Below are 26,329 nucleotides of genomic sequence, written 5' to 3'. Positions count from 1 at the left end.
ACTTATTAATATTTTACAGATACTGAATAATTTTAATTATAATGCTTTTAATGTATACTTTTATCACTGTCAAAGTAATTTTTAAAAATAACTCCATTTCAAACACTCCTTTGAGATAATTATAAATGCAGGTTGGGACTAGTTTAATAAAATGACCTATGATATATTTCCTTCTACCTAGTTTGATATGAGTTTATATGCTAATGTTTAAGGTAAACAAATTCACACTTCTTAAACATATTATGAAATTAAACATTTCAAATGTTCTTTGATTCTCTTTCAGCTTTACAAACACGTAGTCCAGATTGTGGAGAAGTTTATAAAAAAGGTAAATGAAATATTTATTAAGTTGTATATACTGATGATTCAGCAATTTATATTCTCCCCCCAAAAATGTTTTTTTTTTTAGAGCACACACAATCAAAATATGTGCATCTAGCAGTTCTATGGGAAATCACTCAGCAACTGCATATATTAATTATGGCAATGGTAATAGCTCCATAACTGTGCAGAAAGATAGCATATTACATGGGGGATTGTATGTAAAGCCAAAATTGTGTAGTTGGAAAAATCACGAAACCACTCCCGTGTGATCATTCGTACTTTTTGGAAGCATGGGCCTTGCCCCACCCCCACCCCCAACAAGACAAGATCTTGCAGGAGCTTCCCAGAGTGAGATCTTCCCAGAGCCTGGTAAGCAGGACTCTCTGCCTTGTGTGCTTTAACTTGTGTGATACCAGCTGGCTGGCCGCCAAGCGTGTAAAGTTTTGATCATGCAAGTTAAATGTGCACAGGTTGCAACTTTGCTGTTTGGGTTTGTTTGTTTGTTTGTTTGGGAGAATTAGCTAATTCTAACTACCACTAAACTAATACACAACACACCTGCAAGAAGAAGTAAGCACACAAGGCATAAGAGGAGATGAGGAAGTTTAGCCTGCCTAGATTGGGAGCTGGAAAGTGAATTGCAAAGCTTGTGTATGGATCTCCCCTTCTTGCATCTCTAGATGCCAGAAAACTTTGATGTTACTGAGTTTTTAGGACATACGGCCTACATTCTTGACCTTAGCTGTGTCAATTCTGCCTGTGATTTAGGTAACATGCAACTAATACGAAGGCAGGGCATGTTGGGGCAGGCTTAGTCTGCTTGTTCTATTGTACATTGATTATTTATTTTTGTGAGAGTCTTTTTGAACTGCCAAGTCATTTAAAAACATTTGGTGATGTACATTAAAACATCGTGGTTATGACATCATTATGAAAAATAACCATCACTGAGTCAAATTAATGTATATTCATAGGCATATTTTTAAAGTGCATATCTTGCCTGATATGTGACTGGATTTCTGAGATCAGTGTTTAAAAAGTGAATAGCTTTTACGTTCAAATTCCAGGAAAATATATTGGAATGTCTATAGTGTTGTATGGCACCTGCTAGTTTGTTTTCCTTCCCCCTCCTTTCTGGACTTTTAACTTCATGCTAATATGATAGGCCTGTTTTATGATCATACAGAGCTTACTGTTAGGATTTATAAAATGTATATTACTTATATGACTTTCTGTCTGTCTCTCTCTTTAGTGTAAACCAGAATACAAAGTTCCTGGATTATATGTTATTGACTCTATTGTTCGTCAGTCTCGTCATCAATTTGGAACAGATAAGGATGTTTTTGGGCCAAGATTCTGTAAAAATATAACAGCCACATTCCAGTATTTATATCTCTGTCCAACAGAAGACAAGGTATAACTCAATTTATTGTAGCATTTTGACTTGGTGTGTGTGTGTGTGTGTGTGTGTGTGTGTGAGAGAGAGAGAGAGAGAGAGAGAGAAATGAATATCTTCTGATCCTACTATATTTGGTCTACTCTGTACAAACACACATTGCTGATTGTTGGATACTATTTCTGAACGAGGCCTTGATGTTGAATGTTTCTTTTCTAGTTGGCTTTTAAAATTTTGAGGCCCTTCTTCCTCACCACTTCATGACTAAAAGCTCTTATGGAGGAACTTTTCTCTTCTGTGTAGAAAGCCATGTGAGCTGGATTTTATTCTATTTGATAGTAAAGCTGCAACACAAACTAGATGTGGCTGGTGACTTAGAACAGGCTTGGGTTCCTGCTGCTTTTATGTATTATGCTGACAAAACTGATTCCCACGTCTAGAACAGAATAAAGTAGCCATCATTTACTAAGTTCGGAGGACCATAAAGTGTGTCATGAAAAATATTGTATGGGATTTGATCTCTCCATTCCTTCTCACTGTTGCTCATGTCCACAGTCATTTCCTGGAGAAGTCACAAAATGTTATAAAGCATAGGAAACAAAGTATAAAAGTTTTGTACTGTACTAATCTCTTTGTGTGTGTGTGTGCATGCAAGGACTAGGGCCTTGTACAGATGGCATTTTTGTGCTCTCATCTTTGTGCATTGTGAGATTGATTGGTTTCATGCACCTTGTTTTGTCTCTCCTCTGAACACAAGATATCTGAACTCGGATGTCTCACATTTGTTTAGGTGATAGGAAACAAAGTGCATGTGTCCATTACATGATCTCATGATGTATAAAACTGAAGCAGGGCGACAGTATTGTCTGAACACTGCCTAAGCTTTGATTAAGCAAATGAAGATTTTTTTTAAAGTGTACTTACACATCTCTTCTTTGAACAGAGTAAGATAGTTCGTGTCCTCAACTTATGGCAGAAAAATGGAGTGTTTAAAATAGAAATAATTCAACCTCTCCTCGACATGGCAGCAGGAGCTAGCAGTACTGCTTCAATGACTGAAGATACTACTAATAATGAAGGTAGGAAATTTTAGTTAAAGCATTATTTTCTGTTATGGGCCTATATTGTCAAACTCAGACTTTATTTGCTTTAATCTGCATAGAATGGGCTGAATTAATTGCAAGCAAAAGTTGGAGATAGATTTCGTTGTTGTAACCCTTGGTGTTAAAAATATGATAAAGTTCATGTTTTGGCTAAGTGATTGTATTATAGAATAAGAGCACTGTGAAGAGCCTTTTGGTTGACTGTCTTATTCATGTGTATGTTTAGGATTGTACTGTGAAAACATTTCTTTTGTTCTTCCCATGTTTTGAATAGAATTATTTCTACCCATTGCTGTGTTCTTGATGAGTCTGGCTGAAAATATTAAGATGGCCTAATAAATAAAATACACAATGATTTGGATACTATACAGCATATTCTGTTACCAGAAATGGTTTGTCATTTTGCCTTGACATTTAGGCATCCATGTATAAGTGGGGCACCCCTTAGATTGCTCAGTAGTTAAGCAATATAACTTGCTCCTGCAGTATCACAATATCACATTTAGGATCACAGGGAAATTTTCACTCATGGCACAACACTACAGAATATCACAGGGAAATTACTGGTCCTCAAATAGTATTTTCTACCACTGTGAAATGTCCTTCCCTCTGCCATATGTGAACCATAATCTGTTACATGTTTCTGGCATCTTGTGTTGACATACCTTTTTGCCCAGGCTTTCCCTGGTCCGTAAGATTGAATCCTGTTATTTCTGAAATTCTTTTTTATCTTTTTCTGTTGTTTGTGTTTGTTTTAATACTGCTTTGCTACTGTTTTATTTTCATGATATTTTTGTATACCACTTAGAGATGTTTAAATAGTAAGCACTTCAAAAATGCCAATGGACAAAACACTTCTAGGGATGTATATAACTCTAGTATTTTATATGTTGTGGTATACAAATTCCTGCAAATACATTAATAATACTGGGGTGGGTGTGTAATAGTATATTAACCTTAAACAGTTTAGCAGCTCTCCATATATCCATTCAATCATAAATATTCTTTATAAAGGTTCCCCCCCCCAAAAAAAAATTGTAGTCTGTAGGCTCGTTAAGCTACAAAAGGCTTTCCTGAACTTTGTCATCAAGGTTTTCTATTACAGAAGTATGACAAAGAAGTATGATTACTGAAATACAGAGAAAGAGAAAAAGATAGGAGTTTATATGGGACTGTGGATGAAACTAGACATGACAATAATCATGCAAAAATAAGTTTTGTGTTTTAAGAAACAGCACCATGAAATATAGCCGTGAGTGGGCTCAGAATTAGATTGAGGCTTTGGTGGGGAGGTTTAACCCTTTGCCTCTGCTGTAGTCCTAATCATTGCCCCCACTCACCTGTGGCTGCTGTTTACTGTACAGAACACAATTATGTAACTACCACTTGCATGATTATTGTCAAATTTAGTTTGGCCCTAAGAATATTTAGCGTACACTTACAGCCATATATTCACCTGGCCCTAAAACAACAACAACTTATTATTTATACCCTTCCCATCTGGTTGGGTTTCCCCAGCCACTCTGGTTGCTTCCAAAAAATATTCAAAATACAATAAAATACATACTTTGTGTTGTGGCATGCAGGGCATGAGGGTGTTTGGCAATGAAGCATTGCCACATGATATCTAATTTTGAGAATCCTGCCCGTGGAATTAAAAAAACAACTTGCTGACTATATTTGCGAATGGTCTACAGACTGACCACCCAAGTTTTGATTTTTAAAAACTTGCATTATAGTGTAAAAGTGCAATGCTATCAGTGGGAATTGTTGAAATCTTAATGTTGCATTTAAATTTATTTTATAGGTTCACCACCTCCTGCCACAGTGATTCCATCTGAGCCTCTTCAAGTTGCTTCCAATTCAGTACCTGCTGTGCCGCAATTGCCCAGTTCTGATGCCTTTGCAGCTGTAGCCCAGTTATTTCAGACAACACAAGGACAACAGGCAAGCAGAGACTTTTTGTTCAAAAATACAGAATTCAAATTAAGGATAATAAGATGGTTATCTAATGCAGAATATATAACTATTCTATTTTAAAGCCATTAGTGGAAATTTGTTAGTGAATAATAATAATAATAATAATAATAATAATAATAATAATAATTTATTATTTATATCCCACCCATCTGGCTGGGATTCCTCAGCCACTCTGAGCGGCTTCCAACAAAATATTAAAATACAGTGGTCTGTTAAAAGCTTCCCTAACAGGGCTGCCTTCAGATGTCTTCTAAAAGTCTGGTAGTTGTTCTTCTCTTTGATATCTGGTGGGAGGGCGTTCCACAGGGCAGGTGCCACTACTGTGAAGGCCCTCTGCCTGGTTCCCTGTAACTTGGCTTCTCGAAGTGAGGGAACTGCCAGAAGGCCCTCGGCACTGGACCTCAGTGTCCCGGCAGAATGATGGGGTGGAGACGCTACTTCAGGTATACTGAACCGAGGCCGTTTCGGGCTTTAAAGGTCAGCACTAACACTTTGAATGTAGATCTTTCAAGACCGGTGTTATGTGGTCTTGGCGGCCTCTCCCAGTCACCAGTCTAGCTGCCGCATTCTGGATTAGTTGTAGTTTCTGGGTCACCTTCAAAGGTAGCCCCACATAGAGCACATTGCAGTAATCCAAGCGAGAGATAACTAGAGCATGCACCACTCTGGCGAGACAGTCCACAAGCAGATAGGGTCTCAGCCTGCGTACCAGATGGAGCTGGTAAACAGCTGCCCTGGACACAGAATTGACCTGCACCTCCATGGACAGCTGCGAGTCCAAATTGACTCCCAGGCTGCGCACCTGGTCCTTCAGGGGCACAGTTACCCCATTCAGGACCAGAGAGTCCTCCACACCTGCCCACCTTCTGTCCCCCCAAAACAGTACTTCTGTCTTGCCAGGATTCAACCTCAATCTGTTAGCCACCATCCATCCTCCAACCACCTCCAGACACTCACATAGGACCTTCACCGCCTTCACTGGTTCTGATTTGAAAGAGAGGTAGAGCTGGGTATCATCCGCATATTGATGAACACCGAACCCAACCCCCCTAATGATCTCACCCAGCAGCTGCATGTAGATGTTGAAAAGATGTTGAAATGCATTAGTGAATAGTGAAATCAATATTTCTGCTGTTTACTGATCACATCTGGTCTGAAAATAAATCATGCATATGTATAACATGTCTGACCTTTGCTTGAGTAAGAAATGTCCTTTCTATTCTCTTGCCAGCTGTCTACTCATCTGCATAGCACTAGCACTTCTCTTGAGGACTAGTAGACTTTTAAGTGCAGAAGAGAGAGTGTGAATATGCAGATGTGATAATCAGTGCTTTACTAGGTTTCCATGCAAAGCTCTCTTTTGTGGCTGTCTATTGTGGCTACCTCTGTGCTCCCTTATATCTTTAAGAACACAGAGCAGAGGAAGAGCCACAAGAGCAGCTGGCTTGTACCATAATACCCACCAGGCATAGCAGTAACTACTGCCTGATTGGAGGGTGGGGAGAGCAGATATCCACCCATTGGAAGGCATCTGATGTTTTCACGGTCATTCCTAAGAAGATATTAATAGTTGCAGTTTCATTATTTTAGCTCCAACAGATTCTTCAGACTTTTCAGCAGCCTCCGAAACCTCAATCTCCTGTGATAGATAACAATGTAATGGCTCAGGTCCATGCTATTACTGCCCAGCTGCAGACTACAGCAACGCAACCATCCGAACAAAAACACGATTTCTCAGCACCCGAGCAAAAGACATCTTTTGATAAGGTAATATTTTTCTTGTACTGAAAAGGAATTTACTCAATGATTTGTTCTTTGTGGAATGCCATGCCAAATTATTGTTTCATGCTATGAGAACAAGTATTCAGGGAGTCTTGATTCCACCTCCACTGCATGTGACATTTCCTTTCCCCCTTTCTGGTTTCCGGTGAACCATACTTTGGTATGCAAAACTTAAAATGATCTTACATTGTCAGTGGTACTTATATTGTTTACTTGTCTTTCATTACTTACTGAAGAAAATAGAGTTGGCTCAATGTAATATGTTTCAGAAGCTGTTGGATCGATTTGACTATGATGATGAACCAGAAGCAGTAGAAGACACCAAGAAAGAGGAACCAACAGCTCCTGCAATCTCTCAACCAACATTGTAAGATTTATGAGTCAGAGCAGTAAATGCTAAAATTTAAGGTGATGTTGTAGAAGTGTAATGTTGCATATATAGGTTCTCTTCATTAGACTTCATTTTTTGAACTCTTTTATTATGCAATATTTGATATGCATCAGTTCGCTAAGCAAAACAAAAAGCCCCTATCCTGCAGTTACAGTTGAATAGTACCACCTCAGCTTAAAAATACTTAAATAGTGCCATCATTATAGCAGCTAGAATACTGTTTCCATCCCTAATGAGCCTGCAGTCTAGAGTCTTGACAAAGAAAAGCAACAGAAGGAGGGGAGCAAAGAGGGGAAGTTTGTATTCATGGGGAAAATGCATGGGGAGGGGAGCACTGATGGCAGCCTGGGTTACTGTACTAAATTTTATGTCCTTAAAACGCTGCTTTAAAATCTCATATTTATTGCTCAGTGGTTTTCCGGGTGAAGGTATGCAGCAACAAGTTTATGCCCAGCTCCCAAATATAGACCAGTATCAGCAACGAGTGCTTGGAATGCAACAGGAACCTATGCTTCACCAGGTATTGGAAACATTTCCCTTATGCACAGTACTTAATAATTAGACATGCAGTACTTTGAAAGCTTGTTCTTGATTTTAAATTAATGGAAAATACCTATATATTCTTTTTTCTACAAGGTCCCACTTCCTCCAAATGGACAAATGCCAAGTTATGGACTTCTACCTGCATCACAGTTTCCTCCCATGGCTCAGCCTGGGATGCAACCCTCACCCCAGGTGCAACAACCTTTCCAGCCTTCTTTTCCAGCACAAAATGAACCACATACACAGAAACATACACATCAGCAGGTAAATAACTTGCTATCTTTCCCCCCAGCCCTAATGCCAAATGTTGCACCCAGGAAGAAATCTCAGGACTGTTCACAAGAGTTTCATAGTGTATGCTTCGGTCACTGTTTCTTACCCTATTTTAATTTATCTGGATGTGTTTGTCACATTAGATTTCCAGTACAGGTTAGACTCCTTTCGAGTACTGACTTTTAGTATGTTTAGTCAACCAAAGAGGTGGCGGCAGTACATTATGATGGTATGATAGATTAACTGCTTAATCTTTTCAAAAATTTCTAATGTACACTAGAATCTGTATACTTTAATATGTGCTTTGTGAAGGAATCTACAGTTATTGTATCTCCAATTTTAGTCCTTGATCAAAAAGGCAATATAGGCAGTATTCAGACAATCGTACTTTGGCTTAATAAGATGATACATGAACAAACATTTGGCAGTGCACACAGACTCTTTATGCCTTTCCTTCATATGAACAAGCTAACAAACTAGAAAGTATTCTGTTGACTATAATCTCCTGTTTCGTTCAACCGAGGGAACAGCGGTTTAATGGTTTTGCAAAAAAACTTGCACACCTTTAACTTGCACAATCACAGCTTTACATATTTGCTGACCAGTTCGCTGCAAGCACACAAATGAAACACACACAAGCCAGAGAACTTTTAAAAAGTTATTTTGGTACCAGGTTTTCCCACTCTGGAAAGAGCTTTTAAGCTCTCCACCTTGCTTTTAAGCTCCCATGAGACCCTCCCAGAACCCCATAAGCAAGACGGAGAGCTTCTATATGTGTGGTGCAATGTCTGCTCAGCGTGCCAGCATCGGACAGGTAGGGGTGCTTGCGCAATCCCCCCGAACATAACCCCCACACAAGTTGCGAGGCTACTGTAAATAGATTACATCTATGCCAGGATTTCACTGTCCAGTAACCGTAACAGAGCAGAAATCTCTTAATTGAACTGAGGTATCCATTACACTGCACTGAGTAGAAGTTTTCAGTTTGTATAATTCTTTATTGCACAGAATCGGCAGGTAGTAAATTCTCACTTAAAGAAGTTAAACTTGCTCATTAGAAATACAGATACCTTAAGTTACTTCAGAAAATATAATACACCTGTTTTCAGCTCAAATTATTTACGGATTAGCAAGGGTGTTGGATATTCCTGTCTAGCTTACATGCTTTATTTTACAACTAATACTTTAGATAGAATGTGATTGGTTTAGCATTTTGCTGAAGCAAAATGATTGATTGATTTCCACCACTTACTGGTTTTCATTTGCTACAAGAGTTTATATCCAACTAAATTTATACTCTGAGTAGACCCAGTCAAATCAGTGAAATTAAGTTAATCATAACACCTGTTGCCCATCAATTCCAGTAGGTTTGCTCCAAATATTATTTAGTATGATACATCCTTAACTGTGTTAATTAAACCACTTAAACAGCATTTTCTTAAGGAATCACGTTTTTACAATCTGTGCATTTATGTACATATAAGTGAATATGAATTGTAATTTGAACCAAATGAAAATCTTTACATTTCAAATGCTGTCTAGTTTTAAATTTGAAACTCATCAAAAAGTAAAACTGAAGAACAGCTGTGGTAATAAATCCTTGCCTCCCCCCCCCAAGGAAATGGAAGTGGATCAGCCTCCTGTTCACGAAGGAAAGAGGCATGAGAGCAGAAAGTCAAGATCTAGATCTGCATCAAGGTAAGAAGTAGCAATTACATGTATATTTATAATCCATTATTAGGTACTAGAGTGTATCCAGATACAGGAATAATGTAAAAATCTCAAAGCTGAAAGCTTTTAATCTCTTATCCTACATTCTTGTTATTTATGGTTTTATACTTTGCCATTCAGTAAGTGCTACATTCAAGAATAGATCATTTGCATTTTGTGATTTCATACAAGGCATACGTAGGGAAAAATGGGGTGTGGTTTTTCTAAGGCAGGTTCGGCTTCTTAGAGGTGTTTTGTTTGCATTTTGGGGCAGTGATAGCCAGAAATAAAGATCTTAAAAGGCAAGTTTTCACATTGCTCTCAAAGGACAAGCCTTACTATACAATAACAATTCTCAGATTTGGGGATGGGCAGAATTCAGTAGTAGCCAGCAAGTTACCTATGAATGTAAAACTTACTCTGTATTTTTAATATCTTCCTTAAATACTAGATCACCCAAAAGGAGAAGATCACGGTCTGGTTCTCGGACTAGAAGATCACGCCATCGTCGTTCCCGTTCCCGGGACAGGCGCCGCCATTCCCCTCGATCCCGATCCCAAGAAAGGCGTGAAAGGGAGAGAGAGAAAGAGCGCAGAGCAAAAGGCCTTCCTCCAATCAAAACAGAAACTGTTAGTGGTGAGTATTATTTCTGTCTTTCTTAGCAAGATGGAACAGTATTAATACATGCTGTCAAATGTGTTTTTGTCCTTGCTTTCTTTTTCCGGTAAGATAGCACTTCAGAACAGTAGGCAAAGTCAGAATGGCAAACTGATACTCTGCATCACTGTGTTAAATCCATTTTATTACTGAGCTGCAGTCCTTGGAAAGTTTGAGAGCCACCAGTGTAGTAAAACTAAGTATATATATTTAAAAGATGGGCCAGAAATGCACAAATGTTCTTGTTAATTTCACCATGATTAGTAGTGTCCTGTTTTTGGCGATGATGACAAGCTCTAGCCTCTCATCCTGAGTTTGGAAATGAGAGATGTCTTCTTCTGGAAGAGCTTTCCATTTGCTCAAGGGACTCTAGATCCTGCCCATTCAGATTGATGTATACTTTTCAAATTATTGCTAGCTCGTGATTCAAGTTGCCAGTCACCTTTGACTTGTCACATTTTTAGTTTGCAGTACAACACTGTGGGTAGGCCAGTTGGATAAACGAACATCGCAGCAGGATGTTGGAGGTCTCCTAGAAGAGTTTGGACCAATTGAATCAATAAATGTGAGTATGAAATAAAATACAAACGAGAAAATAAAATCATTCAGCTGAAAACATTTTGAGTCACTCATGTAGTATTTTTTTGCAACACATGCTAGCAAATTTGTATACTTGTTTAAAAACAAATTGAATACTTGTATCCAAAAATTTTGAGAGCTATGATTTTTTAAAAGACAACCTTTTAAATGTTCTGATGTGAGAAATTGTTGTAAACAGTAAGGAATATTAGTAATAGATGCAGCAAACAAATAGTCCTTAATCAACATTATGTATTTCCTCAGAAACCTCTAAGAACTTAGAAATATTAAAAACACGCAAGTCCCAGTTCTTCTATTGCTGTACAGACATTGTATCTTGGTTTATGCCAGGAGTAGAGAACTGGATCTGGCCAGTGGGCAGGATCCTTAGCTTCCCTACCCCCATGGGCCAACGTTGACAGATGTGCAGGACATCAGGTGATGGACAGTTATCAAAGTTGAAGTCTATATAATCGCTGATTAGTGGTTACAGCAACCTACAGTGGTACCTCAGGTTACATACGCTTCAGGTTACATACGCTTCAGGTTACAGACTCCGCTAACCCAGAAATAGTGCTTCAGGTTAAGAACTTTGCTTCAGGATGAGAACAGAAATTGGGCTCCGGTGGCGCGGCGGCAGCAGGAGGCCCCATTAGCTAAAGTGGTGCTTCAGGTTAAGAACAGTTTCCGGTTAAGTACGGACCTCCGGAACAAATTAAGTACTTAACCTGAGGTACCACTGTACTTCATAGGTGTGCCAATTGATGCTCTTAGCATGCCTTCGAATGAGTTTGCTGCAATCGCCAGTCTGCTCCCTTGAAGTATATTTGGAGGAAGTGGTTTGGATTCAAACCGTAAATGGAGAATTTTTCCTTTGCAGATGTCTGGTATTGGCCGCACTGGTGAGTTCCCTGTTGGAAACTGCCTAGTGCAGCTGATAGTAGAGTATTTGGGGGGGGGGGTTGCTTTCTCCATTTTCAGAAAGCACTTTGGATTCACAGACTGACTTCAAACGTGCTTGTTGCAGAGGAAAATTGCTCTGTTTGGAGGTAGTGAGTTGAAGTCAAACCTTTTCCTGCAAGTGAAGAGGGGAGCTGCACCATGAGAATGATGTCATGTGTTTGTTGAGTGGACATGGTTTGTGGCAAATGGCCTTGCAGACCAAACTGAGACCCTTGGCATTTAAGGTTGAGGGCTAGAGGTTTCTCTCCACTGATTTATGCCTTAAAAGGAAATAAGGCACACATTCAAACAAATTTCTTGTGACTTTGCACTTTTTCCTTGCAAAATTTATGGGAATTCCTGTTGAATAGTAGTGCAATGTTTTTATTTTTACAACAGATGATACCACCAAGGGGATGTGCCTATATTGTAATGGTGGAAAGACAAGATGCATACCGTGCTCTTCAGAAACTGAGTCGTGGGAACTTTAAAGTGAATCAGAAATTTATAAAGGTATTGGATATATTTTTCAATAAAAATTTAACTTATAGGATACAATTTTTCCCTCAACCCCCTCCCCAAAGATTTCTATGGGATAATATTTTCAAGAGGGAAGAGAGGAAGGAGCACTTTCATTGTAAAAACAGAAATTGGTTTTGCTGCAGACACCATTGTCATCCATAGCAATCAATTAATCCAGAGGGGTTTTGGAAAAAATATTTGGTAGCAGTAAGAAAAACCCCATTCAGCTCAGGTTGGGGGGAATGTTTATTTATGATAACTATGTGGTGGATGAGCCAAGTGGTAAGCTCCTACAAACAGAACGGATCACCATGTTATTTGGAGGCAGTTTATGTGGCTTGCATAGGACTGCTTAATTACGTGACACTGTCTTTGGTCATCTCGTTGCAAGAATTTTTCACAGGGCTACGATATGTTATTCTTTGCAGATTTCCCATTGTATGTGGGCTGTGTTGAATGTGAGTCACACTTAGAGTAGACCTGCTGAAATAAATGGACATGATGAACTTAGGTCTATTCATTTCAGTGGGTCTACTCTTGAGTAAAATGTTTTGCTTTCTGACTTTAGTTGTGCTGAACAAGTACAGGTTCACTGTTGGAAGGAAATCACTGTTATGTTGCTGTTTTCCTTCAGATTGCATGGGCTTTAAATAAAGGAATTAAACCAGACTATAAGCAGTATTGGGATGTAGAATTAGGCGTTACCTACATACCATGGGGCAAAGTTAAGCCTGAAGATTTGGAAAGCTTCTGTGAAGGAGGAATGCTGGACAATGAAACACTTAGTCCTGGTAAGAGATAAATATATGGAAAACAAATATTTATTTAGGAAAAAGTCTTACAAGTGAAATAATTTGAATCTGTTAAAAAAAAAGTCACTTGTTTTACTCTGCTTGCTTTGGGGTGGAACTTTAGGAGATGCTTGTAAGTAGAACTTCACTTGAACGTGAATCCCCTTGGAGCGTGAAATCTAATTCAAACATAAATTCTGATACTTATTTGGTAGTGTGAAAGAGGGCTGATAATTAGGGAATAGCGAAGATGTTTATTCAGGCAATTTTTACCTGATTTGATGCTTCTGTACCTGCTTGTGGTTTGGAATGCAGCTCCTAGTCCAATTGCACACATATGCAGATAATGCAGTACAGTTTCAGTGTGGACAAAAATAGTTGTATTTAAAAGAATTTGATAAAATTTATATTTTATGATGAAATCCATATTTTACATAAAAATAGTATGTTATGTATAAAGTGCATAAAATTTAAATGCAGAGTTTTGTGTGTGCTCTTTCAAAAAAAATAATCACATAAATGGAGCTAAATGGGACCTATGAGGGCCTGCAGGAGAAAGAGGAGTGTGAATTTTGGTTGTGTGAATGGAAGTCTGCGTGTGCAGTGTTGGATTCTACCCTATGCGCCTGTTATAAAGATAGATAATGGGGCTGCAAGATAAACATTTCAAACAAATCTCTGCTTTTGCTGAACAAACGATATGTGCACATTCCAAAAATTTTCTTTTGTCACCCTAAACAGATTCAGATAGTATTTGTGATTGCCATTGGGACAGATAACTGGGTTGGCCATGATGTATACATATCATCAGTTAATGCATTAATTTAATGCAGACTTTACACTTGCATTGCAAGGCAGAAATTGAGATTAAATATTTTGCATTCTTGTAATTGATGTTTATGTCTTTCCTGTAGAATGGAAAGGAATTCCAAAAAAGTCAGAAAACCAAGTAGCCCAGAATGGAGGCGCGGGAGACGCTGCACATAATGAACAAACTTCTCCGGTTGCTAAAAATATGTCCGTTCAAATGCCTGTTCCTATGCCCACACCAATAACAGTGCCTCCACCACAGGTAAGTTGTTTTTCTCCTTTTGATTTCTCATTTCTGCACATGGAAATTTTAAAGCTTGGTTCATCTTGTTGAGAAGTAAGATGCAATTTCATGCACTGTTTTGACATGCTGACACACATACCATATGATGGTATTACAGTACATCTTTTACATGATGAAAATTCACATTTGAAACATACAGCAAGGTTTAATATTAACTAAAAGTATACCTGATACAGAAGAAATATCAGAATTAGTTGCTTTGAAGGCGCATTCAAATGAAGAAATCACGTGGTACAACCTGTTATAGTATCTTTGTTGTGTCAGAAAGCAATGTGAGAATTTAGCTTTAGATTGATTAGATAAGGACTATAGGTTTAACTTAACCTGATAACTTGTTGACAAATTGGTTAAACGATGGCAAAACATGCAGGGCCATCAGCACGGAAACTGTTGATTTATGTGTTGATTGCATTAGTTGAAAAGCAAACTTCATTGAAATGACTTCAAAAACACTTTCAGACAGTTCTTACAATTGTGCATAATATCTGATAAATTAACTGCTCTAAGATTTTATGCAAGTGTAATTGTCTTTCTCTTACCTATGATCAGTCCAATTATAGGTCTTTTATTGAAGATCCTATGCCAAGAGGTGAAGTTTAACTGTACAATCTAAAGATACCACTTAAAAAGCAAGGGACTCTTTAAATCAGTTTTCACCAGCCTGTTACCCTCTAGATGTTTTAGACTATTTGTCCCATTGGCCGCAGCCAGCTTGGTGGTGCTGGCTGAAGCTGATGGAGTTGTGGTCCAAATTGTTTTGAGAGCATCAGGGTGAGAAAGGCTGATTTAAATGCTGCTGGAGCTTTCTGTATTGCTTTTTATTCAGCACACAACAATGCAAACACATTCTTCATTTTTAAAAGTAACTTTTCTCATTATCTAATGGCAGATTCCGAAATGACAACTACAAAGAAAGCTCCTTGTAAACGTTTGTGGTTCCTTATCTCCCATGTAAATGATTCCACTGAAAAAGAGTTTTAGTAAGATACAATGTCTACGCATTATTCAGAGAGAGAGAGAGAGTTCTAATAGTTGGCTCTGTTAAAATGTCACACAAAGTCTTCATGCTCAGTAAGTCAATATCTATGGGTAAAAAGCTGTAGAATTATTGGTGAGTAATTTTTTTCATTCCACTTTAGGTTCCACCACACCAGCCAGGACCTCCAATGGTTGGTACACTTCAGCCACCTACATTTACCCCTCCCATGGGAATGCCACCTCCAGGATTTGGTCCTGGAGTTCCACCTCCGCCTTTTTTGAGGCCTGGCTTCAACCCAATGCATTTGCCTCCAGGTAATTAAATATTCTCATAATTTTCATACATATGAATTGTGAATCTACTACAACCTAGTGACATCCAGATATTTTGGACTCCAACTCCCATTATCTGTGACCATTGCCATGCTGCTTTGGGTGGATGGGAGATGTAGTTCAAAACATATGTAGGGCATCAAGTTGTGGAAGGGTACTCCTTTCCTTTTAAGGAGAAGAGAAAACTCCCTGGAAAAGACCCTGATGCTGGGAAAGATTGAGGGCACAAGGAGAAGGGGATGACAGAGGATGAGATGGTTGGACAAAGTTCTTGAAGCTACCAGCATGAGTTTGACCAAACTGCGGGAGGCAGTGGAAGACAGGAGTGCCTGGCGTACTCTGGTCCATGGGGTCACGAAGAGTCAGACACGACTAAAAAACAACAACAACAACATAAAGGATTTCTGTTGTAGTGATGCTTTGTTATTTCTGTCTTCATAGGTTTCCTTCCTCCTGGACCACCGCCACCTATTAACCCCCCAGTTTCAGTTCCTCCGGTCTCTGTTCCTCCTTCTCCAGGAGTAAACATCCCAAACTGTAAGTCTAATTTGTTATGTTATTAAAGTTGATGGTATTGCAAGTGTATGCCATTTAAAATATCTCTGTTAATATCACTGTTCTAGCTACTGTGGCCAATATAAATGAAGACACTACAAAAGACTCTTCTGTGGGAAACCCCATTCCAACAGTAGTTTCTGCAGCTAGAGGAAATGCTGAAAATGCAGATGGCTCCAAAGGATATCCAAATGCTCTGCCACCTGTAACTTCTACAAGTATCTCAGCTTCTGTCACCCAACCAGTTCCACTCCTTGGTAAGTTCACTTTTCAGTTGCTGGATATATATGTGCTTTTTCTTTCTTTCAAAAGTACTCATTCTACTTTGTCAATAGTTAGGAAGTCAAAATTTTAGAAAACAAAGTGTTTTCCTGTGTAATTTGGTGGGGAGTAAAGCATTTAACGGTGCAAGTACCCACTATAAATAATGAAAGATTGAAGCAGTGATTCAGTATTGAGAAATGATTATGTTAGGTATGTTTTAGTAAAACAAATCCAGGGGACTCAGGAAATATATAAGCAGATTCAGGGTTCTGGGTTCTTTTGCCAGAGATGTTTTTTTCCTGGTCACCAATGGCTGTGTATAGAAATATCTGAAACCAGGAGTCGGTGTAGGTGTGTAGATGACCCTGAAGATGAACTGTTTTCTCCCTGCCTTTATTCCTTAAAATATTCATTCCCGCATTCTGCCGTCCCCTTAGCTTCTGGGATAACATCAGGACTGGGGGCTAAATGCATGTCTCGGGCCTCTCCATAGGCCACACCCCCATTCAGGCTACTCTCTCTTCGGGCCACACCCCTCTCTGGCCATTCTTTATGCCCCCCTCCAGTGTTTTTGGCTTGCTGGAATCTGTCCTTAAACTATGGCAAGGACTCTGGATAGAAAAGTATGTGTACATGCAAACAGAAACCTCTCACTTCTGTATAGCTGGGATGAGGTTTACTATATCAAGATAAGAGTCACATCTGTTATTTCACCCACTTTTGCCTCTGACCCCAACCACTCACATGCAGCTTCCAGAATGTTCCCCTAGAAGCATTCAGCCCTCAGATTGGAAGCAGGGTCCCTCCCTCTCACTTAGGTCCTCTCTCCTCCATGTTTCAGGATATATTGGTATATGTAAGTTTGTATGCATAAGTTTGATTTTTGTTTTCAGATACTTAGCATGTTTATCTGCTCAGCTACATGGCATTTTGAATAATAAAAAAACCATTTTAAACACTTTTTAAACTCAAAAGAATGGGCAAGTAGCTTTATGGTTGACACAAAGAGCCAGGCAATTAGTGGTGTGCAAAACATCTCCTGAAACCCAGAACAGGTTTCTCTTGAGCTCAGTTCCAAGCAGTAGCTTGTACGTTTGCCCAAATGCAGTGAATGTGCTCACAACTACAATTAGGAACATCTGTACACATCCTAATATAGAGGTCTGAACCTGAGCATACAAGAAAGATGTAACCATCTAATGCCATTGGTACCATTTCTTTCCTTCTACTCCTCGTCTGTTTCCTTATGTAAGAATTGTCTGAATTTCTCACCAGTGTAGACTTGCATTCCATACTCTTCCACATTTCCAGGAAAGGGGATAATGCATTGAGAGTGGGGTTCTTTTTGGCCCAGACTGTCTTTCTAGAAGAATTCATTTATCACACAACTCTCAAATGTATCACAATCATTTGCCAAATCACCTGAATTACTGCTTTCACAACATTTTTGGGAAAGCTTTGCTAAAATTGCACTTCCTTGGTTTGAAACCTCCTTATTTCCACTTTGGAATATGCTAGCTGTTGGCAACCCATTGTGAATATTTTCCACAGCTTCGGTTGTATATGCAGCATTCCAAGCACAATATTGTCTTAATGTGCCATATACAAATGGTTAATCAATCAATAATTTTATTTGTATGCCGCCTTTTCAAAGTCAAAAGGATGCTGAAGGGGGCGTGCAACATATACAAAATTACATAACTACAAACATAACAAAAGTAGTCATAAGCAATAAACAAAACATCAAAAGGTACACAAACAAACTGAATGATTTCCATGTATATCAAGATCCAAAATAGAGATACAAAGAATAAAGAGCAACAACAGTATCTACCCTGCCTCCAATAAAATGCCTTAAACAGTACAACTGCCTCAGAGTCTGTTCAGCAGCCTCAGCTTTCGTAGCTGAAGTCAGTCAAGGCTCTGCCCTCCCAGGCCAGGTGGGAAAAGCCCTCAAGGCAGCGTTCAGTTTTATGGGGAATGGTATGAGGACCTGCTTGACAGATCACAGTTCTGAGGCATTGCAGGTGGAAATTGGTAAGATAAATATCCCTAACTAATGCATGGAATCAGACATGTAACAATGAATTTAGAATACCCGAACATCTTGAGCCTAAAGAACTGCAGGAAGGCTATCAGCAATAGATGTCATCAAGACATAAGGACTACCAACTATCCGCAATTCATTCTTCTCCAGACTGTTTCTATCAGCTTTCTTGCTTACTTCCTGCAAGCATTATATAAATTCTGAAATTACATGGCAGACTTTGATGGATGGAAGGGAGAAAACTGGGTGTCATCAATATACTGGAGGTACCGCTCTTACACACATTGGCATCTTACACACATTGAACAAAATGGAGGTCATATGACATACTGCAGTAATGATACCAACAAGAAGTACATTATTTGGGCCTCTCAGAAGTCTTTTGCAAAAAGCAGTGATTAATACTTCAGAGCGAGCTCATGCTCATGACACCTTATATCAGTGGTCTTTGAAGTAGAAATTTAAAAAAACAAATCTGTTGATTACTTAACATGAATGGCTCAGGGCACAATCTCAGTGTCATATCAAGTTGCGCTCAGGAGTTGGATGAAGCGCAAGAGTATATGAATTGCAAAGGCACCACCAGCTGGCAGTCTCTTGAAAGGGAGATGGAATTTGCTTAAGTGAAAAATAAAAATGCAGACAATCCACTCAAGATTTTACCTTCTTAATTACTGGTTTTCATCTGTCAATATGAGTCTTGACTCCTGTGCACAAATGCTTGCATGAGTTCTTCCAGGTATCCTATCTGGTGGTCATATTAAATGAAACGGATGTATTTAAACAGGGTTGGCCTGAGCCTTTCACATACAGTTTGGGTAAAGCAGAGCATCAGAGGATAGTGTACATTTCCAAAGATGTTGGTCTTAATTTCTGCTCTCAGTCTGACGAGGTGTAGAATGTCTTGATGTTTCAGAAAGCAAATCCCATTCCTTCATGGTCTTTTGCAATATTCACTGTTGACAAACAGCTGCCATTTAATGAAGTTGTGTATATATACTGAATAAGTTAACTCAGACTTGATCCAGATTTTACAAAGTGAGGCATGGCTGAACAACTGCTGCTATTTGGTTGGAGCCGCTGCTGCGCCAGTGTTGAAAAGTACTGATGTGGTTGAGGCATACTATGTGGTCCCTGTGCTAGCAAAGTACGCCTGGAAGCCTGCCACTTTTACTGGCATAAGAACTTGTATACAGTCTGCTGGATCTACATATCTGCTCTTGAAAATGAGCCTGTGGTTTGGAGACAGCCCAGTTCAAAAATGATTTTCTAGCAGCAGTATCCTTGCATTTATAATACCTGAATCCTGTTTAAGAGCAACTGGTTTCCAAAACCCTATGTATGTTGTGTAGTTATTTCTGGGTGCCACCAACAACGTAAAGGTGTGTGGAAGCGGCTTCTGCTAGGTCTTTCATTCAAGGCCTGTGAAAGCTAAACTAGTTCTATGCAGTAATTTTAATGAAAAGCTTTCCCAGATTTTTAAAGTTGCTGTGATTTTAAATAGCATATAAGTTCATGTTTTAAAGGCTATGAAATCATAGCTTAAGGAAATTTTGAGGAACGTAACTTAATCTGAAAGCTGCCTAAACTGTACTGGGGGGCGAGAATCTTCTGTACAGAGAACAACATGGAAGAATTCACCACACATGAATGGAAAACAGGAAGATTCTTCTGAGGAGACTACCCAGAGTTGCTTTTGCTTTGGAGTATCTTATGTAGACACATTTCTGGCAACATTCCAAGCATTTTCAAGTGACATGCCAGCTCTACCATGTAGAAATGTGACATACGGAATATAATGTTTTCCAGATGTGTCAGGAAAAAGGGTCCTAGATTGCTGCCATTTTTACAGATACAGTTCCAGAAAAGTTGGGGGTGGCTGATCCCCCAAGTAATGTTTCCACATGGGAATGCGGATTTGATAGCTTAAAAACATTGAATCGCAAATAATCCACAGTTTTATGAGTTTAAATGATTAAACAAGTGTGTGATGTAACTTTGAATTGAAATATACATAAACATTGGTTCACAACACCACATTGTTTCTGTAAATGTTGACAAGAAGTAATTGAAATTCTGCACTAAGAAAATATGAACTCTGCAACCTGCATGAATTATGCAGCTAAACCATATACATAATTTTGTATAATTTATTTTGTTCATGATCCGAAAGGGGAAGCATAAGGCCTAGGTTCCCCCACCCCTTTGTTTTAAATGAAAACTGATAATCTTGGGAAGCTTGAATTCTGTGCCTACAATCACATTCTGGTTTCCCCCCTTCACTCGAATGGAGTCACAGCATGCACACAATCCTATACAGATTTTAAGTATATCTTCTAAGATTCCTGTTGCTTTTCAGTCATTCAAAATTCTGTGATTGTTCAAAGTGATAGGAATTCAGTTACAGTACAATTTCCAACTCAAGGTGACTGATAATATTACATTATTACACTATTAGATTTTTGCAAATTGTTTCTGGGTTAATATCTGAGTTTTTATTAATGTTTTCTCATTTGAGCAGCCTGCGTTAATTAATTTGTTGGTCATGTGTTTCTTTTTAAAAAAACATTCAGAGACTTGAGATAAATGATGAGGCACTCTGGGAGGGGGGAATTATTTCAGTTACTCAGTGATACTCAAGAATTATTTTGTTCAGCTTGTCAAAGACATCCCATAATTGTGAAGCTATCAGTCTGCTAGCTGAAGATTCCATATCAAATGATAATAACACACAGTTCTTCTGGTTGCATTCTAATCTATGAATTTCCACAAATTTTCTTTTTAGCTTGTCATCTTTTCTGTTACTTGTGAAATGTGTTTCATTTATGTTCTGCTTGTTACTTAATGACTTACAATGAAATGAAAAAGTTTTTGTTCTAAGCCAGCACTAAAAGTAATTACATTTTGTTGACTTTTTAAAACTAAAAGTTTATTAAATGAGTAACAGGGAAGTAGATTTCAGAAGACTATGTTGATCCTGTTATTATCTGAGTACCTTAGCCCAGGATTGGGAAGAAATAGGTTGGGATCCACAGGTAGCGCTCTGTGTGAACAGCAGTAGATTGGCTAAGATTTCTGTCTCTCATAACAGTCCCTGCAAAATGGCTCTCCTCACCCCATAGTATATTGCTGAAATGAGGATAGCTTGAGGTAACGAGTGGATGTTTGTGTGGAAGGACTATGAACTCTGTTCAGTTCTGATACTCAAAACAAATTCCTGGGCTACAAATTATTTAATTCTAAGTGTGTCTTCTGCACCAGGTTCCAGTTGGTGAAACTTGAGGTCCCTAGCAGAAAACAAAGTCAATCCTGCAAACCTGATGTCTGCTCACTTCTGCCTTGCTGTATTTATATAGATCCCCACTTTTCATACCCCAATTGTTGTTTAGAGAACTGGTTCTTTGCTTTATTCTTCCATGACTTATTTGCCAAGGGTTCCCCAGCCACATTTTATGTGTTCTGCAATTATCACACCCCTGTGTTCCACGTTCAGTACAATGTTCAGTTAGCATATTATCCTCTGTGTGGCACATGAGTACTGCCACTTTGGCAAGGGGGATAATCTTGCTGCTGTTTTTCACTCCCATCTCATGAGATAGGTGAACACTGAAATAAGTTCATGTGTCTTCTGTGTATTGCTGTGTAGCACAGAATTCTTAAAGAAATATGGAATTGAGCTTGGGGAATTGAAAATGCACACCTACACTTTAGGAATATAAGATTGCTGATCCCTGAAGAGTTGGAAATTTTATATAAACACATTCATAAGTTTAGCAGTAGGAGACCCTGACTTGAAAGTGCACAAAAACTCCTTGTCAACCCCCAAAAACTTGTAGGAATGCGGGGATCGAGTCTGCTACAGAAAAATGTTCAAAGTACTTGACCGACCAAATCACAGCAGGATTACAAAGTGCTTGGAAAGTGTAGCTGGGAAATACTACTGTCTTGGATACTGCAAGAAAACCTGCTTGTGTAAAATGCATATGGGCTGTGCACTTACCCCAGTGTGAAAGAAATGCACCATGACTTCTCAAAACAATGATTATGAGAACTGGCTACAAGTCTTATAATTAACAGGAAACTCTGGAACAGAGAACAGGTGTGAATGTAGCATTTCTCCAAGTCAAAGCAAATTGTCATCACCACTATATCTTTAATGTGTCTAAAGCATATTTAATAGTCATCCATCAGTAAACAATTTAAAAAACCATACACAAATAACCATACACAAAAACAATAACTTGGTCCAAATGAGTGTATTAGCACTGTATAAAGCATGGTTTCTGCTGTAATGGCCAGTGCACAAGAATGTTAAATTGGGTAAGAATGGTGTGCAAGCTTTCAAGTTGTAACTTCCTTGCCAAGTCAGCCAAGTTGAAACCAAGCTAAAATTCTGTTGGAGAAAAAGCTAAGGTAGCTTGTGCCAGATATAATCAGTTCAAGCAAATAATTACAAAACATCATCTCTGTGAAATATTAACTAGCAGTGGGTTGGGATCGCTTACCTTTACTATTTAGCAAGCATATGAACTTTAATTCCTTGGCATGGCTTTCAAATCAGTGAACTTTTAATCCAAGGACAGAAATCTGAGAACTAGGTTTGTGCTAGGATAAATTATGGCCTAGTTCGTAATCTTTTCTGCATTGCTCTTGATATTTCAAGAACTGTTTGGATTCACTACATTGTTGCATTTCACATATTTGGTGGTATTACAACGGTTGGTGCATATTTCATCTCTTAGTTTCATTAAAGCCTGCAGGTCGGTTTTATTGTTCTTTAGGATAGAGCATGAAAACTTGCTGAACTCTTTATGTTGCGAATGCCATTTAGCTGTCACTTTTCCTATCATAACCTGAAAATGACTCGTAAGGGAAATTTACTAGTAAGCTTCCACTTCATGGAACAAATCTTATTATGACAAGTGCGAGAGGAACTTATAATTCTGTTGCGTATTGCCATCCCTTCAAAGGAGTGTTCTTTGCTTCAGCAAGCCTGGAATAGGCACCTTGCAGTCCTGTTCAGACTGTGTGTGAGGGGGTGGTTGTAAGGTAAGGAGGGGATGGTGAAATGATGCACACCCTAGCCTTTCCCAGCAGTTCTGTATGGTCCTAGAGGGTTTCCGTTTGAGACTGGCTCAAATGTGGGAGGTAATGGATGGTTTTTGACAGCAGAAAAAGAAAAAGATATTGTCCCCCCCTTTTCTTCTGCATAAAATATCCCTGGATAGTTCAAGGAGAAATGTAACACATCCACACACCAAAAGTAAGTAGCATGAATCCCCAACCCTATTCTGTCCCTTTAGAATACCATTTACAAGCTCTTGGGGACTTGAGCAGCCCACTTAATCTTCTCTCCGGTTTCCTCTGTCTTAGTTACTCTGAACCACAGAATTAAATGATGACTTGCATAGTTTACCTGACGTTGGCTCATCTGTTGTTGGATTCCAGTTCTCACCAGCCTCAGCTTAGCATGGCCATTAGGGATAATGGAAGCTGGAATCTAGCAGTATCTGGAGCTCCACACACTAGCCTCACCTGATTTAAACCCTCTCCCCTTCTCCGGGGTGGAAAATTTCAGATTTTTACCGTAGCTGATTGAGCCAGTAGCTTGGCTTCCTACCCCCGCCTCCCAAAAGTAGCCGTAGCAAGCAAGAAAAGTTACTGTTGTGGTGGTTCCATGTGAAACTGGAAATACCATCCCTAAAACTGGGTGGCCTAGTTTTTAGTATTATTTCTGCAGGCTTAATGGTCATTAACATTCCATAAAACTTAGAAACTCACAAGTTCTTGCAGGCACGTTTTTCAAAAATGTTTAGAATATTAAATACTATTTAAACCTAGGTAGAATATATACACAAGCTACTTCCTTATTTTTAGTGGCTGCCTTTGGTTTCCATACTGATAGGCTTTTGATCAAAGGGATGCAGGTGACACTGTGGTCTAAACCTATGAGCCTCTTGGGCTTGCCAATTGGACGGTTGGCAGTTTGAATCCATGAGACATGGTGAACTCCCATTGCTCCCAGCTTCTGCCAACCTAGCAGTTTGGAAGCACACTAGTGCAAGTAGATAAATAGGTACTGCTGTGGCAGGAAGGTAAATAGCGTTTCCATGTGCTCTGGTTTCCGTCACAGTGTCCCGTTGTGCCAGAATTGGTTTAGTCATGCTGGCCTCATGACTTGGAAAGATGTATCAGGACAAACACTGGCTCCCTCGGCCTGAAGCGAGATGAGTGCCACACCCCATAGTCGCCTTTGACTGGACTTAACCATCCAGGGGTCATTTACCATTTCCCTAGGCATTTGACCACTTGACTTTGCAGTTAAAGAGAATGATGACACTGAGAAGTTATAAAATCCCCATGGTTCTTCGGAAAAATACTTATCAAGCTTGTTCCTGCTTAAAGGTGACAGGAAGCTGAACAGTTGCCAATTCTTTAGAAGCTTTAATTCTTTAGAAGCTTACTATCAACCCACCTGGAAGACTCTTGGTAATATGAATAGATTGTCAAAAAGTTGCTATGTGTGAGTGTCTGGAGGCGGTGGAGGATGGATGGCAGCTAACAGATTGAGGTTTAATCCTGACAGGACAGGACAGAAGTATTGTTTTTGGGGGACAGGAGGCAGGCGGGTGTGGAGGACTCCATGGTCCTGAATGGGGTAACTGCCCCTGAAGGACCAGGTGCGCAGCCTGGGAGTCATTTTGGATTCACAGCTGTCCATGGAGGCTCAGGTCAATTCTGTGTTCAGGGCAGCTGTTTACCAGCTCCATCTGGTATGCAGGCTGAGACCCTATCTGCCTGCAGACTGACTCGCCAGAGTGGTACATGCTCTGGTTATCTCTCGCTTGGACTACTGCAATGCACTCTATGTGGGGCTACCTTTGAAGGTGACCTGGAAACTACAAGTAATCCAGAATGCGGCAGCTAGACTGGTGATGGGACGACCGCCGAGGCCACATAACACTGGTCTTGAAAGACCTACATTGGCTCCCAGTAAGTTTCCGAGCACAATTCAAAGTGTTGGTGCTGACCTTTGAAGCCCGAAACGGCCTCGGTCCAGTATACCTGAAGGAGCGTCTCCACCTCCATTGTTCTGCCCGGACACAAGGTCCAGCGGTGAGGGCCTTCTGGTGGTTCCCTCACTGCGAGAAGCCAAGTTACAGGGAACCAGGCAGAGGGCCTTCTCGGTAGTGGCACCCGCTGGAAAAAGGTTTAAAATTTGCAGGACTAAAAGACAACTATGCTTTTGAGCATACATGTCAGATGAAACGTAAGGCCATTTTGGAGAGAGACCATTTGGGGTCTAATCAAAGTTTGTTTCCTTTAGTACAACTCTGATTTTGTTATGTTAAAAGAGGATAAAATAACTGCTAGTTGCTATTCGGGGGAGGGAATGGAGACTCATACTTTCATGTGTTATCTCTCTTTTGGAATTGCTGGAAGAAATAGAAATTTATATGCCTGTTCTCTGCCCTTGCATTGGTCTACTACCAAGCCAGGTTCAAGGTCCTTGCATTTATGTCTAGGGCATCTTGTGGGTTGCCCAAAGCCTTATAACCCAGTGCAGTCACTCAGATCCTCCGCCGTTGGTTCTCCCCCAGGTTGGCCAGGCTCATTTGACATCAACACAAAAGTGAGCCTTTACTGTCATTGGCCCAGTCCTGTGGAATAGATTCAGCAGGCACTTTCTGTTTCAAGCTTTGCAAATACGGAATTTTTTTTTCTATTCTACCTGGCTTATGCCAGCAAACAGGAACAGATGTCAGCCACTGTTGTGCTCTCTTGCACCTCTGTTCAGAACTAATAGGAGGGTACATACCCAATCCAATGAAATTTGGGCATTATGAGGGGGCTAAGCCAGTGCAAACAGGAGCTAAGCGGGAAAAGCAGGACAGCCTGTCATGAATTATGGATTATTATTTTGTATTTTTACTGAGCCCTTTCGCAGGTGCCATAGGCAGTAATGGTCAGCACACTGGTGTTTATGCCCACCATATTGGCAACCTTTGAGCTGAATACACTAATTCTCATTTTTGTATATGTGT

The 26,329-nt window shown here is 39.5% G+C and overlaps 1 protein-coding gene across 1 annotated transcript in view; it reads left to right on the top strand.

Moving 5' to 3' along the window:
- The window catches only part of SCAF4 (SR-related CTD associated factor 4), a 44,020-nt gene that overhangs the window by 15,190 nt on the left and 2,501 nt on the right, over nucleotides 1-26,329 (top strand). The window contains exons 3-19 of the mRNA XM_028727015.2: nucleotides 284-328; nucleotides 1,577-1,738; nucleotides 2,664-2,799; nucleotides 4,631-4,770; nucleotides 6,394-6,570; nucleotides 6,855-6,952; nucleotides 7,388-7,496; nucleotides 7,613-7,783; nucleotides 9,411-9,490; nucleotides 9,954-10,138; nucleotides 10,624-10,724; nucleotides 12,080-12,193; nucleotides 12,837-12,993; nucleotides 13,908-14,065; nucleotides 15,247-15,400; nucleotides 15,860-15,955; nucleotides 16,042-16,230. Of these exons, the coding sequence (XP_028582848.2) occupies nucleotides 284-328; nucleotides 1,577-1,738; nucleotides 2,664-2,799; nucleotides 4,631-4,770; nucleotides 6,394-6,570; nucleotides 6,855-6,952; nucleotides 7,388-7,496; nucleotides 7,613-7,783; nucleotides 9,411-9,490; nucleotides 9,954-10,138; nucleotides 10,624-10,724; nucleotides 12,080-12,193; nucleotides 12,837-12,993; nucleotides 13,908-14,065; nucleotides 15,247-15,400; nucleotides 15,860-15,955; nucleotides 16,042-16,230 (2,272 nt within the window). The remainder of the gene's footprint in view (nucleotides 1-283; nucleotides 329-1,576; nucleotides 1,739-2,663; nucleotides 2,800-4,630; nucleotides 4,771-6,393; nucleotides 6,571-6,854; nucleotides 6,953-7,387; nucleotides 7,497-7,612; nucleotides 7,784-9,410; nucleotides 9,491-9,953; nucleotides 10,139-10,623; nucleotides 10,725-12,079; nucleotides 12,194-12,836; nucleotides 12,994-13,907; nucleotides 14,066-15,246; nucleotides 15,401-15,859; nucleotides 15,956-16,041; nucleotides 16,231-26,329) is intronic.

This window comes from Podarcis muralis, chromosome 4 (assembly GCF_964188315.1).
Source record: "Podarcis muralis chromosome 4, rPodMur119.hap1.1, whole genome shotgun sequence".
In the NCBI taxonomy this organism is placed as follows: Eukaryota; Metazoa; Chordata; class Lepidosauria; order Squamata; family Lacertidae; genus Podarcis; species Podarcis muralis.
The sequence above is the reverse complement of the archived record's forward strand: the minus strand, read 5'-3'. Positions and strand labels throughout refer to the sequence as shown.